Raw genomic sequence first — 17,474 nt, forward strand, 5'->3', positions numbered from 1 at the left:
AGGTGATTATTGAACAATTCTTTTTTTTTTTATGTTTATAACATGGCTAAGCCAGCTAAAAATGGCAAAGAAAACTTTTGTTAGAAGAGGAAATTAAAGAGAAACCATGAATAGAGCTGGAACAAGACTAACAAAAGAATAAATTGCTGTTGAATGGGATTCCTAGTGAAAATGCAACGCCGTTGTATGGGGGTCTGAGCGGCTCTGACAGAAATAATATTTGATGCTTCAGCCGCGCATCAGAACTAAACTTATACAAGCAACAAAATGAAGCAGCGTGCACGTTTTTGCTGCTCTTGCAGGCTTTAATTATGAACAAAGCATAACAGTGGCTAGCTTCCAGCAATGGCGTCTTGCACGAGCATTGGGGGGGTCAATCCGTTCATGTGTCAGGGTACGTGCACAGGGAGGAGGGACAAGTACACGACCATGATTGATGTTTCACAAACCAATGGTGTACAACAGACCTTCTTTTGTGATTGGTTGGGCTCAGTGTGAGCAGATGGCCGCTCACACTGAGCCTGGTTCTGCTGGAGGTTTCTTCCTGTTAAAAGGGAGTTTTTCCTCTCCACTGTTGCTACAAGCATGCTTAGTGTGAGGGATTGTATTTTAGTCAATGAGTCAATGCAATCAACTGGTTTTCCTTAAATAGAAAACTTTGTATCAATTTGACTGTATGATCTGGTTGAATTGTAAAGTGCCTTGAGATGACATGTGTTAATTTGGCGCTATATAAATAAACTGAATTGAATTGAATTGGTTGGGGTTATTCATTGATTTCTCACTGTAGCAGGGACCATTTATTTTAGTTTTACTTCCAGACCTTCTATTCCACTGCTTGCTATGCAACTGTGGGGAGATCTTTAAGCCACATGGTAAAAAATGTGTCAGAAAAGTCCTCCTACAGCACCTCTTTAGACATTTGGTTGTGATGTCTTCCAGCTGCTTAGAGTGTGGGTGAGCGTCACTAAAAAATAACTGGGTGCTGTTTTAAATATATAATTACAGTAACTGAGTTTGGTTCAAGACTCATTTTTCAAATTTCAACAGATATAAATACACTAACTGTTCTGAATGATAGAGACAAATATAAAGGCTGGTCAGTTCATTCCAAATAAAATAAAAAATCAGTAAGAGACATTTTTGGCATATTTAGAGGGTGTTTATATAACACACACCACACTGTGTGTATATAACACACAGTGTGGTGTTTGCCTCAAGACACGTGACCTTCTGTAAGGGCAACAAGGAGAGCTAGAAGGGACATCAGCTGATGACACATAGGAGACAGGAGAAACCCCCAACCCTCCAAACCTAATTTCAACACATATTTTACAAAAAAAAAACCTCTCTGCTTAGAAAAGCAAAACTGCTCTTCACATTATATGTGGAATGCTCCTCTGTTTGATAACTACACTGAAAAAAACAACTCATAAGATTTGTAAGTAATATATGTAAGTATTTGCACAAAAGATTATTTAAGTAAAATTTAATGTCGCAATATCAAGTAACACTCATTTTCCAGTATCAAGTGAATGTTCCTTTACATAAGACATAACAGCTGTGAAGATATTAAGTAACATTTACTTAATTTCATCCAAATTGTAGGTTAGATTTATTTTCACAAATTAAGTAAAGCGTGCTTGTTTTTCATGGGCAGAAACATCATTTTACTCAAAATGTTAATAAAATATATCCCTGTTGTATTTGCTGTTATTAAGTAATTAAGAAGATATTAATTACTTTCTTTAGCTTGACATATTGATTTACTTTGTTGCATTACTCAATAATATTAGGTAATCATTACCAGTCGTAGGGCAACACAGAAACATTCATGCACACATTCACACCTAAGGTGAATACAGAGAAGCCAATTAACCTAACAGTCATGTATTTTGACTGTGGGAGGAAGCCGGAGGACTGTATGCAGAAAGACACCTAGCCAGGAATTGAACCAAGAATCTTCTTACTGCAGGGAGCAGTGCTACTCATAGCAACACTGAAACTGAGAGCTTCGACATTTGTTACAGAAATATACTCATATGTAAGATGAATAATATTTAACTTACACAAACATGCTCAAATCAACTTGTGGGCAAGGGTCAGAACAGAGACAACCACTTAAATTTGAGCAGGAGTGTTAGGATTATGTATGCCTTTATTTAAATGAATAAAGGCATGTACAAAGGCATGTTAAAGCGCATTATGTTGTACTGCATTAGAATTTCTACCAAAAAAATGATAAGATTGGTATGAAATACACAGTATTTAGGAAAGCAACTTCAGTTTAAATCATCAAACTCCTTGAAAAGTTTTTGGAAGACTTAAATGTGTAGTGCAAAGTGGGAAGGTGTGCCAAGTTCAGGGCATATTTCAGTCCCATGAGCAGCAAGCAGGCTTTTGCAGTACTGTTGTACCCTGTCAAAGTGACTGTCGGGACGACCTCTTGCTCTGTGTGTGATTCTGTAACGTCTGGAGCAGAATCAGTCCTGCTGTGAGCTACAGTGTGCATGCACCATGAGTGCGTTTAAAAATGTTACATTTTTAGAGTAAAGTTTATGTTGTATTTTTAGGTTTATGCACATTCTGCTATTAAACATTTAAATAGTATAAGGAAATCCAAATAAAACTCACTCTTTTCCCAAAGTTCATGTATTACATAAAAAAAAGGTTTATTTTACTTCAGAAACAAATTTTTACTGAAGCTTAAAAATACAGAATAGAAATTATGACAAATACTCTCATAGAGTTAACTACTGTACACTGAAAAAAAGTCACTTTTTTCAGTGTACTGTAGCATTTTAGTAAAAGTACTTGCCTGGTGGGTCGATCCTAAATGCAGTGGCGAGGGCCGGCCCTCCTTAAATCATACCGGCCCAAACACTTACTCTCCGGCCAAAGCTCCTACCTGTGACAGTAACTACATCAAGGAGCTCAAGAAGTAATACAATGTTAACTACCCAACTGATGCATGCAGTATATAAGGCCCTTCATTGTCATGCACATCCTTGTATCGGTTGGCATATGGTGTAATTTTCTATTTCTTCAAACTGTAAAATCTTTGCAAAAAACTCAATTATAAATAAACTAAAATGCTTTAAACCAAGCTACCATGTTCCTTTTATATTTGGTGAATTTATGTTTGAATATTTTGCAAGGATATGTTGCGGTGCATGATGGGGTTTTAAGTCTAAAGGCAAATCCTTCTAATGTGAATGAGCAATGCAAACAAAATCCATTGCTTGCTAGCAGTGCTGTCCGGTTGTGATAAACCATGAAGATTATAATGGAATCTGGAATACTGTAAATTGCAACTTGCAAAAGGTCCCGCTAACAAGACAGCATCAAGGTAGGTCGTTTGGTTTTTAGTTTTGCCCACCGCGACATGTTTACTTGGGCTCACAGGTTTTTCCTAGGTTCGATGAAGTAGGTTCGGCTCATTTGCGCTAAACGGTGGGGTTCATTGTGCTACGTTGACAGATTTTTTATAGTTATATTCCTCTAAAAAAATGGTATACTCAAAACTGTGTGTCCGTGCTCATCATGGTTTGCTTTTTTTTTATAGAGAGTGTGAAATATCACTGTAAATGGTATTTCAGTGCAAGATAGAAGAGTCTTGTGATGCTTGTAACCTAGTGTGAAGGCTTTGTAAAGCATTCAATTGACTGACACATGTCACGGTGTACAATTCCCCACTTAACCACTACTACTCTTAATAGTAGTAGTATCAATAGGACTGCTATTTTCGTTGATTTCAGTCTGTTGACTGATGGAACCGTGGTGTTTACATTGTTCCATTTCATTGCCCACATGCCACCTGGACTCGCAATGAATGCTTACACACCTCTGAGCTTTCATGAAGAACTGCCTGTCTGCCTCTATATTACATTGTTGGTGTTTTTACAATACTCGGGCTTACGTTGTAGATTGGTTAATCCACAATGTGTGTTTGTGTTGTGTTTCACATTTGAGACGCACGTGTTTGACTGTGCTTCGATTGTTTTTATTCGGGGGGGAATCATTCCCATTCCAAGCCTGGGTTTAGGTTAAGACATTTTGTGCAGATTTTACCTGTTTTTCAGCTTTTCATTATACTGGGGAATCGGAAACCAAAATATGCTTTTCCAGAGTCTGGCCCTTTCACCTGAAAATTAAGTGCATCTCCTTGATATCATGAGCGACATGTCTACAGCAGTTCCAGAATCTGCTTTCTGAATTTTACCATATTTCCTGAAGTTGTACCACTCAGATCCTTTGTTTTTGTTTAATAAAATTATGATATGAGATGCATGTTAGATCTGTACACTGGTATTTAAAAAGCTGTTGGCTTTTCAGTCCAGAGGTTTGCAGGTAAAGGTCAGAGGTTAAGATGTTTGAATCTTTAAGAGTGCTTCACACTCTTTGTGTCTTCCAAAGTGTTCCTTCATCAACATTTGTGTGTGCATTTCACTATAGCTGGGACGAATCCATAAAAGAATTAAGTTCACTGTTAACTCAGCTTCTCTAAGGCTGAAGTGAGTTAAGTCTTAAAATACTTATTTTGTTACAGAGCTAAAGAACTAATGAGAGAGAAAAAAATAATTTACAGTATCATGTTGATATGCTAACTTAATAAAATTACAGCCATCACTGTAGCATTCATCACAAAGTCAGGAATGCGTTCTTGATGTGATGTTCACTTAAACTTTTCAGTTTGATCATCAACATCATAAGTCAGAAAGCATCTTATGTAATTATCTGTGTTTTGATTTATCACTATGAAACATCATCAGCATCACTGTCATCATTTAACAGCAGAGATGCACAGAGAGGGCCCACCATCATCATTCAGCTGTGGACACATGGTGAGACATCATTTGATTCAAGCTGGATTACAGTCACATCAGTTGCATAAGCAATACAGTTGTTCCGTTATAAATGTTTTAATACCAGTTATTAGATTTCCTTTTTTATATAAAAAAAAAAGATATTTCATGATTGCACCATTGGACATTTTTCACAGTACTTTTTAGATATAAAATATACTCACCAGTCTGTTTAAGTTGCTTATTTAATTTTGATACAGTGTAGTATTCAGATGAAAGGTGCAGAATTTGATATCAGTAACATGAACCTATCTTGTATGGTTTAGGCTTCTTTGAGCAACATGATGGTATGAGATATTTTTTTGACACTTAAAAGGTATAGGGGAGGATGATCTTGTTCTGGGTGGCTCATCAAAATAAGTGGTCTACCTATTTGTCAATCATCTTGGTGTTATTTTTAAGTAAGGCCGTCCTACTTGCTCATCCCCATTTTCACTTATCGGTGGTGAGTCCAGCATAGTGGAAAAATTGCAAATCTTCTTTTGGAAAGTAAGCTTGTATGAGTGATGCAAAGAGCAACTTTTTAATAGAGTGTGCACGTGGAGAAATGGGCTTGTGAATGCTCTCGCACACGTTTAATAGCCGTTCTCTCTCGGGATGGGTATGTGCCATCCTGTGGTACATGTACCTCCTTATAATATTAACGATCTGATGATAAAACCAATTTTTCATGGGCATTTCGACCATGCAAGTACGAAAAAACCAAATCCCTTTTTATTCATATTTAAGGTTTTATGTGCACAGCTGGTCAATAATCAGTTGCCCAGGCCTTAATTTCTTGAGGTGCACGGTTTGTGCTGAGCAGAAAATCTTTGCCAAGGAGATGGATATGTAGTTTCCTTTGCTGGTTGTGTAGCTGCATGGGCAGACAGATAGAATTCCAGAGTATCATAAAACAAAGATCTATCAATCTGTTACTTCTTATCGTTAATATTTGCAGCATGTGTTTAGGTAATTAAAGGGTAGAAACACTGTTTGATTAGATGTTGGCTGACTGAATCGGGTTTCTGGAGACTTCTTTTTAATCCAAACGAAGTTCTGGTGCAAAAATAAAAAGGAAGAAAGTGAAGAGATATATTATGATCTACCCAAAAGTCTTCCACTTATCTGAAATTGGGCTGTGAAAGTCAAGAAGAAAAACCATCACCAAGGTAACAGTCCCTAGTTCATTTGATGGGTGGAACTCAGCTCTTCTATATCTCATAAAGAAAGATGAGGGTTTAGATTTAAATGAATACATAAGTAAAGAACTTTCTTCTTATCTTTTACCTTCTTCTATATGAGAATCATGGCCTCATCCTTAGAGGATTCATAAGGTGACAACCCCACCAGTTTGCCTGCAACAACTTTGACAGAAGAACCTAATACACAGCTCCTCTTCTACACACACACATACTTAATGTCCAATATTTGTAAGTGTTTTAACTGATAAGGGGAAGTTTGTAAAAAAAGAAAAAGTCATATTGAGTGTTTACATATTTACATGTGCATACAAATGTGTAAATATTGTGTGTACACATTATTACTGTTTTTGTTTGCTAGTCCGAGTGTGTTTAGTTGCTTTGTGCACACAGATGCCCTTTAGTGCCAAGACTAAGAAGGGATTGGTCGCTGGTTTGTTTTGTTTTCCAATCATGCCACCTCCATATTCCCTATTTTCTCCAAGCAAACTGTGATACTGATCAGCAGCTTCCTGATAAAGCGACAGCACTGACTGTGTTGCATGTTTATGAATTGCTAATGGAGCCATTTATCATGCCGTACGACATGATTTACCATATTGAAAGTCACGCTTTGCAGTTTTACATTTAGAAGGTGAAAATTTAAGCGCAATCGACTGTATCAAGTGTCATTTTAATTTATGAGAGATTAATGTGGTGGTTGTGCTCTCCTCCCCCAGACTCATCAGGAGTTACAACTAATGCCTACATAATCACCCTTTTTACATTTAACTTCAGTCACACTCCCAGCATTGCTTTAGGCTGTATATTTTCTTCTGATTTTCGTAAAATGTTAGTGGAATAACTGTAGGTCATTACAGGATAACATGATTGATTCAGGTGTTAGTATGGCATCTAGGCCTACATATTGTAAACTGCTACACCTTTATCATTTTGAGAGATGTTAAGGTGTCAATCTGTGCTCGCCATTTTTGAATGGCGGTTGCAGGCTGCACAAAATTATGCAGAGGACCACAAATGGCCTACAGGCTGCACTTTGGACATCTCTGTTCTAGTCTCATCACAGGAAATGGGTCAGTACAGAATGTTATTATTAGTCCATATCACAATCCTGGGTGGTAATTCTTTAAGTTCAACAAAAGAAGATGCAGTGAAACTGAAAATTAAAAAGGTTTATATTTATTGTATTGGGTTATTCACAGAAGGCTATCCCCTTTCTATGAGATTAACCATGTACAGAGATTTGACATTAATATTAAAGGGGTATCTAATGGATCCAGTGAGCTTAATGATAGACATTTTAAACAAAAAAAGATCAGTTTGTTGCAGAAATCAATGTGGGATTTAGCTGTTGACAAAGTCAGCTAAATAAATGAAACTTTTTAGTTTACTGAAGGAAAAATAAGTCTCTTGAGTTTTCTTTTGAGTTAATGAAATAGAACTAGCAAGAATATTTTTGCAAATATTCTTTAGATTCTTGTTTTATATTCAGCTTAAGACTGCATGGATTTCCTAATTGCATCCCTTTCCTCAATGAACTTAATGTAGTATTCAATAGGAAAATCTAACTCTAATGATCAAACATAGAATAATTTAGAAATTTTAATTTGATCTGCCTGTCAAACCATAACACATTTGCCTTAATCGTTAAAAAACAATATTTAATGTGTGATCATTTGTATACTTAAAGGCATTAATGCTGTATGTTTTCTCCCTAAAAAATGTCACTTTTGTAGGCTGGTACTGTTTACTCCAGGAAATGTTTTTGTTTAAGCAGAATAATAAGAAATCTGTCAGGAGGTATTTATTTAAGCTGTTTTAGAATGCTTAATTATATACATACTGTATTGTAATAAAACTCAGATGTTAGGGCCTTTCTTTGGAGAAAATGGACAAATGGGTAGGGCCACCTCAGGGGCTAGGATTAGGCATGCAAGGATTATTGATGAATGGATATCATTAAATACATTTTTGATTTAACATTTTCTTGGATTAGAAGATAAAATGTGAGTACCATAAAAGAAACAGCGATTCGATTAAATACAATTTTATATATATATATATATATATATATATATATATATATATATATATATATATATATATATATATATATATATATTGTACATAGGATAGAAAAGTCAAATTTATTATGAGAAATCTAATTGCAGTATCAGCTTAAGAAGTGCAGTAAGTTATTATTGACAGGTCCACACTTTATGGCATCCTGATTCAGATTTCTAACTCGAGATAATTTACATTAAAACTTAACTCCTACTCAGAGTACTTTGGGTGTTAATAACTCCATGCTCAATTGAACACAAATTAGATATATTTTTCTTAATGTATTTTTCTCCTGACATCTCCAACTGTGCAGCATTCTGTTTCTAATCCAATTAATCTCTCTTTTTTTTTTTTTTTCCCAGCTTAGCGGCATCAAAAGAAGCTGCGGCAAGGAAAGCTGCCACTCCGATGCCACCGTCTGAGTTTCTGGACAAGCTTATGGGAAAGGTCTCAGGTTACGATGCCAGAATCCGACCGAATTTTAAAGGTAGGAGTTGCCACCAAGACTCAGTCGGATAAGGCAGGAATGTAGCCAAAGTTTCCTCTAAAAACTCATCTTGCTTCTGCATTCTTACTAACATCTTCAAATGCATTTTAGCAAAGACTATCACAGGTGGAAGGTTTGTATTTATTTTATTAAAAAGTGGTTTGAACAATTTTTTTGCATCAATGTAAAAATTCTGCTTTCTGTTTAATGTTTTTGGTCATAAATCTCTTGATCTCTTTTGTTTGCGCTTTGCAGTGATGAACAAAGGTAATTCTGCACATTGCCCAAATTGTTATAGACTGACTTAAGTTAGATGTTAAACCCTATTTCCCTCTATATTTTTTGAGCATAAATCCCTGTAAATGCACCTTAAGCCCCAATATAATGGCAAAAAAGCTTTTCCATCAACATATTTTAGATCTATAGCTATCATGATGCTAGTTGGCTACATTCCTTGGTATCCACACAGTATCCTGAGTGCTTGTTTTGGTGGTCAAGGTAATGTGCCTTCTTCCTGCCAGCGTGCTGCTGAATATGATTTGATCTTGAGGATGATGCTGATGATAATCTAAAATAAAGTGACCTTTCCCTGAATGTTAGCCCCCATAAAGACACATGTCAGAGGTTTCTTTGATAAATGTTCTCACATTAGAAAACAGTCTGAGCATTAATGAGTTTTACTACATGTTTAATGAAGCATATAATTAGTAGGATTAATGCAATATGTACAAAAAGATTACAGAGCATGGTGCAGAAACAGAACTGAATGTATATTTTGGAACACAACTCAAAACTAAATAAGGATTATAAGGTGAATGGGATTTTTCTCTCTCTTGTATTATTGCTAATCATTTGTGTTTCCGCAATAACCAACTCTTATTTATGTCAGTAGGTAATATTCTCATTACTTCCATTCCATTAAAAAAGGTTAATATGCTTTGGCCTGTAATAGTCTGAAATCCCCTAAAAACTGTTTGTTGTAATTAAATGGTTGTTCACTCATTATTAACAAGTTTCTATATTTAAAAGAACAATTTTCATTATTTCAAAATAATTTCTGAATCCTTTCTTAATTTTTGGGATATTATGGTAAAAAAAGGAACCTTGGAATTTCTTGAATTTACACAGTCCCTGCACAGTCAGAAAAAATATTCCTGTTGAGTCATAATCATCCATCCATCCATCCATCCATCCATCCATCCATCCATCCATCCATCCATCCATCCATCCATCCATCCATCCATCCATCCATCCATCCTCTTTCTTTGTAAATGGAATAAATATAAAACTGATCTTTATTTATATGTATTGTAAATACCAATCAAGCTTGCAATATCTCGCAATAGGATACATCAAATAAATTTGAGCCAGATATGAGTTTTGTGTTCTTTTGTTGTGATAGTAAATTTGTTAAACCAAGTTTTAGTGTACATGAAAAAATAAATAAATAAATAAGAACTAAAAAATGGCAACAGCTATTGGGACCAGAAAGAATAGTCTGAGTTGTGTGTAATTTTGTGCATACCCAGTCATCAACAGATATATCTATGTTTACATCTACAAGAAGCTAGAAAATCTCAAAATGTGTTTTGTCATATTGCAAACAAGAAACATTGTTTTTTTTGTGGTTTGTCCAAGCCAGCTTGACCTGATACTTACCTGTATTAATACCCATTTTTTCCAGACGAATGTTTTCTGTGCAGTAAACTACTTTTTAATATGCTGTATCTTTTAACTCTAGTCTTAAAACTTTAGGGACAGTAAATTAGTTAGCCCTGAAGCACCACAGCCTGGCTATGATTCCTTCTTTATTGTTTACAAATGAACATTCTTTTTTTAGTTATTAAAGCAGTAAAAAGGTTTTCTAATATTTTGTGCGGTAGGAACCGTAACACAGGATTCTTCTCCTGGGAACCTCAGCTTACGTTTAGAAATGAGGCACCACGGCATTATTTCCCCTCTCCGTTTCAGCCCATTATGTTATAACCCATTATATGGTGATCTTTCTAAGTGAGATATCTCGGCTAATGCAAGACAGAATAGAGTTAGGCGGAGGAGTTTTGGCGTGACTAACTGTCTGTTATTAAACTGGCTTTGGCTTCACAACAGCTGAACAAGCTCTTAACATGCAGAGAATTCACTCAGGTGTGTGTCAGTAATACGTTTTAAGACATCTCTAAATTTTTTACTTCTGATTTTCAACGATCTGCCATTATTGGCTGGAGTAAGTGCAGCAATAGTGTATTGCAGATTAGATTAGAAAGCAGGCCTGAATTCAGCTTTATTCCAGTATTTTAGAATAAAAACAGAAATATTTGAAAGTGATGTGGTGAAATACTCTGTTGGCACAAAATTACTTTGATGGATTGATCTGTGATTTGTTTAAGATATTTTATATGCAGCTTTCTAAACTTCATATAATTAATCCTTGGTAGACAGAATCTGATGGGATTTTTCTGAATCTGTCATGATGTCACTAAAGATGAGATGAGCATACATTTGTTTATTCACTCCAGTTTTCCATTATGTTTTTGTGTCCGTCCCCTGACAACTGAAAACCTTACTAAAATAAAACAGTTTAGACTGTATGCTCTGCAAATTAATAAACTCTTAAGGAAAAGAAATAAAAAAACTCAGACAATAAACCCAGAAGACAAGAAGCAGAAATAGTTAAGTGCAACAGTTTCTGAATATTTCTCAGGCTTTGGTGACTCTCTTCCTTATCATTTGCAAAGATGATTTTCTCTGTAAAAAAAATAAATAAAATAAATAAATAAATACTTTAATCCCCCCAAAACAGAAATTAATTAACTAACTTTTCATGGGCCAATAAAAATACAATTTAGTAAAATGTATGTAAGATTCATATTAAAATGTCATTGAGAAGTTCTAATGTTTGGGATGATATCCCCTTACAATACTAATTTAGGACTAATCCAATTTCTCTCTCAGCAGGTAGGTGTTTATGTAGGCATATCTGCAAGTCTGTAGCTGCTGATTTTCCTATAATTGCTGATTAATCTTAATGCTACCCGCTTAAAAAATTTTTTTTTGGGAATACATTGGTTTTGGGGATTTTATATGATGAAAAATAGTAAAAATGAAATGATACAACATAGATGTCATACAGCAACGTATACAGTTAGTTAGCTATTTTGTTATTCACTTTAAACCAAATAAAACCCTTGTGGAAAAAAATGATTAATCTATAACAATTAAGCACAAAAAACACAAGCTCAGCGGTGAGTTACTGTACATGCAGTCGAGTACAGTGAGGGATTCTCATACCTCTACTAAACAGGAGCTGACCCAACACAAAACTAACTCCTCAGCATTTAATGCACATCTTAAGGACATGTGACACTCAACTTAATACAGTAATGGGCACATTTTGGACAGCAAAGACAGATAGATTGAGTGAGCAAAGAAGTGACCTACATTAAACATAAAATACAAACATTAAACAGCACACTGGAAAAAATGGAAATCTAGATAAGTTATTTTTTCCTAAAATAAGTGCATTTGTTCTTGGATTGAGCAGGTAAAAGAGACATTTTGCCAATGGAACAAGACAATTTACATTTAAAATAAGAAAACACAATTGCATTGTCTTATTTCAAGTGCAGTTTATCTAAATATCTTCTTTTAAGAGTAAAAATACTAATTCCATTGGTAAAGCATTTCATTTACCCTCTCAAATTAAGAGTAAATACACTTAATTTAAGAAATTTTACTTATTTCTAGATCGTTTTTACAGTGCAGCAGCAGCCTCAGGTTTCATTGGCCTTTTCTTGAGCCCTATAGGTACGGCCCTATAGGCCTTTTAATTAAGGACTTAGGAATATATCTAGGTCTTACAGTTTAACTGTTGATCCTGCAAAATAATATTTGATTAAATGTTTAAAAAATTGGATAGAGTTTAAATATGTACATTCATGCCTAATTAGCAACTGCAGTTTTAGTTTAAGAATTTAAAAATAATACAAGCAATGCATATTTTGTTTCAAGACAGAACAATGTCTGTCAGTGTTTGATTCTAAAAGGTAATAGTAGCCTTTGTAGCAGGCAGAGATGTGACATTAACACAGAGAGAAGGAGAGAACATGCAGCAATGGGGCTCAGGGTCACAACTTGAACCCCAGACCGCAGCATGCTTCAGCCCTCTGCCTCTACAAGATATACAGTTTCCAAAACTTCTGTAATAGGAATGTTGCTGCCTCATATGTGTTCATATATAAACTATAAAACCCTGTTTGGATGTCAAACTCTGAAAACTTGGTGTTGGGTAAAATTGTAGTGTTAGGTAAAATTGTAGTGTCAGGTAAAATTCGGGTAAGAGAAAAACTGTTTAGGATTTTCTAAATTATTATTAGGTGTCTTATGTGTTACTAGTGTTAATGGCTTTTTGTTAATCACTAGATTATTAGTTTGAATGAAAGAGAATGTAATTTAATTTAATTGTTAGATTTAAACATGCAGAAATTTATTTCTCTAAATGCGCCTAGCCTACACATTTTCTCTTTTGGTGAAATTAGCACCAACCAATCTACCTTTTCCACAAAGATACAGCAGACTTAAGACAGCAAGGGAAACATGACAGGAAAGAGATGAGATTTGCCCAAAGCTACGAATATAGTACCAGCATGAGAAGAAATTACAGTGATCATGACTCGGGGCGTCCACTGTGTGAGCAGAAAGCTTCCGATTGATTTAGCAGGTTCCTCCATTGGACTACGAAGAGGAAACACTGCTGACACATTCAGGACAAGCCATTTATAATCCATGAATTCATCCATCCTTTCATTCTCTCTCCCTCCCTTCTTTGTCATTCTTATAATAGTATGCTCCCCTCCCCTTTTTCTATTCCATCCTTCATTCATGTTTGGAAACCATCCATTCTCCTTAAACCACAATAACTTTTATTCTGCTTTTTCTCTTATTTCTCGTGTTGTTAATATCCTTGTGGGTTCTTATGATATGGACTTATTTGTTCCTGTTTTTTTCTTTATCCTCTAGTAACATTAAGTACTCCTTATACCAACTCTTTCTATTGTCTATAGAAAGAAAAACAAGGTCACAGATACAAAGCTGTCCAAACCTTCCCCTCCTTCTGTCCTCAAATCTACGCTATTCTCATGGTTTTCACCGTGGTTTAACTACACCTAACTCCTGAAACAAAAAGGACCCTTTTAACTCAACTGACCGGATGGACAAGCAGTACTTAAGCTCTCAAAGTAGAATAATGTTGTTCAGCTCCTTCAACGGGACCATTGATTTGCTCTTTTCTGTGATGATAGCTAACATGGAGCTGTAAAGATAAATGAGTTTGTATGAGAGTGTAAGATAGGGAATCAGAGTGTTTATTGGTCTCCGTGTTCATGCCCCCTCCCTCCGTTTTGTGTTGGATGTCTTGATGAATGGCATAGACTGATGCTGCAACTCCCCTCTTCCTCTCTGCCATAACCTCGTCCTTTCTCATCACTCAATCTGAGCAGCAGCAAGGACGACGGCAGCAACCATGCCCTGAGTTTTAGGCTCTATCAGAAATAGATGAGCTGGCTAACGCTGCCACAATGTTGCTCCTCTTTCTCCTTCACAGTTCCCTGTAAGGCATTCACCAGTCCCTAAAAATATGCAAAAAAGGCTGCTCAAAAATGATTGCGGCTCAATTTCCAGTTTACATTTAACTGAATATTTTTTTTTTAACATTTCTCTTCAGCAGGTTCTAAAAACATATAGAACTTCAAAAGTAGTGAAGTGTCTTTATTTTGTGCAGATATATATCAGTTTTAGACCGGCAGTAATGCCAGTGGCTCATTAAAACTAGGGCAAAGACCGAAGCAGATTTCTGGCATTATAACACAACTTCTTTTCGCAAAACGTCATTGTTGTTCATGCAACCTCTGTTTAACAAAGAAATAAGCTATCATCACTTTGAAAACTTGTTTTTATTTTTTATTTTAGGACACCAGAGTAAATGTGGATAAATGCGTATTTGACGTGTCATGAGAAAAGTAGGAATTAGGAGTAGGAGTATTGAATTCTGAGTGATTTTTGTGTTATTGAAAAATATGCAAGTTCAAATTTTAAAGTAAGTTCTGCAAAAGACAATTTTGGAGGTTTTAAAATTATGAATTTTGTGTTTAGACTTTGTTTTTTTTAACATAAAATCACACCAGGTTGACTCTGCATACTGGGAGGAAAGCAAATCCTCAGGTAATATAAACAAGTGGTTGTTTGTTTCAAAGCAGGAGTGTTTTCCAATAAGCTCCATGTCTTCCATTAAAAAAGAAAAATAATAAAAACCTCATATAAATGCCAATGTGTGCTATGTTTTGTGATTTTTTTCTTTTCAAATTAACCATTTGGTCATTTAGAAAAACCTTGTCCCAGATATGAATCATGTAGCACTGCATCATTACAATAACCAGGGGGAACCTGAACCTCAACAGTATTGGGAGACAGAGAGAGCAGCTAAAAAATTTAACCATGTAATTTCATACCAAGTTGAATTCATGATAACACGTGCAGATACTAGAAACATGTAGAGAAACAAAAAAAAAACAGAAAGAAAATTTAAAAAGATGATATTTACCAGTTTTGAAAATATCTGCTTTTTAAGTTTTTCACTTAGTTTTTTATGTGTTTGTTACTGTTACATTTGCTGTTGTAATTTTTTGGACATCTGAAAGTTGTTTATTTGTGCAATGGACAGATGTAACACACATATTTTAGTGCTGAAAAATACCTTTAGATAGAAAAATAGAGTGAATCTCTTGACTTTGACGCCAGTTTTCTCTCTTAAATACTGTGGAGATATTGGGCCAGTCACATTGCAGTCACCTCTCACTTGCACACGTTTTGGACCCTAGCACTCACGTGTAAGGTTAATGTGTCCTAATAATTTTAAGACTTAGGGGGAAGTGCCCTCATACCCTTAAAATCATCCCTTCAAATTGAGTGAGGTCGGGAGCTAACTTTGAAATGAAGTGGCTTCCAGGAACTCATTCAGTGAAAGAAAAAATGTCGTCCGGTTGTTGAAAAGAACTGCACAAATGTAAGTATATATTTACGATTAACCATGCAAAAAAAAAATCGCTGATTATGGCCGTGGTGCAACCCCCCCGCGGTCATAATCAATGGTTGGGGGTTGGACATTCGGTCCCCGAGGGGTCAGCGGGATCTAGCTCACGGTTGATCTGATTGAGGGACTCCAATTTCGGCCAGCGTTTCTCAGCTGCTCGAAGAGGTGCTGGCCGGGGCCCTGGGGCTCTGGGTCGGATCAGTACCGGGCTGGATCCCGCTGGCTACACAGCGCTTGGGTGTCAAATGTCTGGCTTCTAATCAACTTCACCGTGGTATGATTATGTATGACAGCTTTTAACAAAATCATGTTACCACCAATTATGTTTATTTAAATAGCGCCAACTGACAACACATGTCATCTCAAGGTACTTTACAGTTAAACAGACCATAAAGTGAAATTGATTCAAAGTTTTCTATCTAAGGAAAACCAGTTGATTGCATCAACTCATTGACTCAAATGCAATCCCTCACACTAAGAATTCTTGTAGCGACAGTGGAGAGGAAAAACTCAGTTTTAACAGGAAGAAACCTCCACCAGAACCAGGCTCAGTGTCTGCTGAGGCCGACTGGGGTTCAAGGAGACACACCATTTCCATCTTGATGCGTGGAATTGCAACGGTCACTATAGCAGCATAGATGGTATAAGTTTATGCATAATTGTCATAAGGCATGATGAGTAATATCTCCTTAGTTCCTGGACTGAACCATATGAAAAAAAGAAAAAGAATTCTAGAACATTAACGCAACCTATTGTCTTAATAAATGATTCAACGTATGTAAACAGATTAAGAAGGACAAAACAGCCTTGGAGGAAATATACAGAAAAATATACAGGAAATATATACAGGAAAAGATCTATTCAATATTTATAGGAGACAATCATATTACTGTAATTGCAAGTGCAATAAAAAATGGCAGTAGATTTCCACAAACAATAACGATAAGTGCATTTGAGGGTGAATAAAGTTGTGAAGGCTTTAAGATTGATTTGGTATTTGGGGTGAATGAAGGATCAGTGTCCGGTGTATGTTAGCTATGGAGTTAGTTTGTTTATTGTTGATATGATTTGGAGATTGTATGTATTTCTTTATTTCAGTATCTAGCGTGAATAAAGACGGTTTTGTTTTATTGAATACACTTCTATGAATGTGAAATTTACGAAATAACATAATAGATTAATTAGCTTTTTGCCAGTTCCTTGTTTTGGTGTGTAAAAAAAGTGATAATGCTATGGCCCAACAGGGTTATGCTGTAGTTTAATTTTTGAAATAAGTACCGCTCTATTGCTTTCCAAAAAGGATGTGGTTACAGGACATGTGAAGAATATGTCAGGGGTTATTTCAGGTTCAATGTTGCAGAAGGAAAAATTTGGATTTATTTCAAGATATTTAGCTAGTTCATTATTTGTAGGATAGATGTTATAAAGAATTTTGAAATGAATTTCACAGATTTTATTGTTAATGGGGTATGGATGAGGCAGTGACCATGATTTGTTGCGGTCTATTCAATTAAAAAGTTTCAGTAGAATTTGCCTCTTGATTTGAGGCATTTAGATCATTGAAATGTGTTCCGTATGTGTTTGTTATTGTATTTGGTGCCAAGAAAATACAGTCCGTTGAAATACAATTTGGTGGTCATAGTTGGAGTAAATTGTGATGATTTTAATAGTTGTTAGAGTCCATTGAGGATGCACTGTTTAATTAATTTGTATTCCTTGTATCTTGTTGTATTTATTTCATCAAAAAGATGTCGTAACTAATTATATTACCATGATTGTTTATTAATTTAGAG

The 17,474-nt window shown here is 35.5% G+C and overlaps 1 protein-coding gene across 1 annotated transcript in view; it reads left to right on the top strand.

Moving 5' to 3' along the window:
* Window positions 1-17,474, top strand: part of glra1 (glycine receptor alpha 1) — a 164,840-nt gene that overhangs the window by 28,821 nt on the left and 118,545 nt on the right. The window contains exon 2 of the mRNA XM_015371476.1: window positions 8,473-8,597. Coding sequence (XP_015226962.1) covers window positions 8,473-8,597 — 125 coding nt within the window. The remainder of the gene's footprint in view (window positions 1-8,472; window positions 8,598-17,474) is intronic.

The sequence above is a fragment of the Cyprinodon variegatus genome, unplaced genomic scaffold (assembly GCF_000732505.1).
Source record: "Cyprinodon variegatus isolate N-32 unplaced genomic scaffold, C_variegatus-1.0 Scaffold59, whole genome shotgun sequence".
Classification (NCBI taxonomy): Eukaryota; Metazoa; Chordata; class Actinopteri; order Cyprinodontiformes; family Cyprinodontidae; genus Cyprinodon; species Cyprinodon variegatus.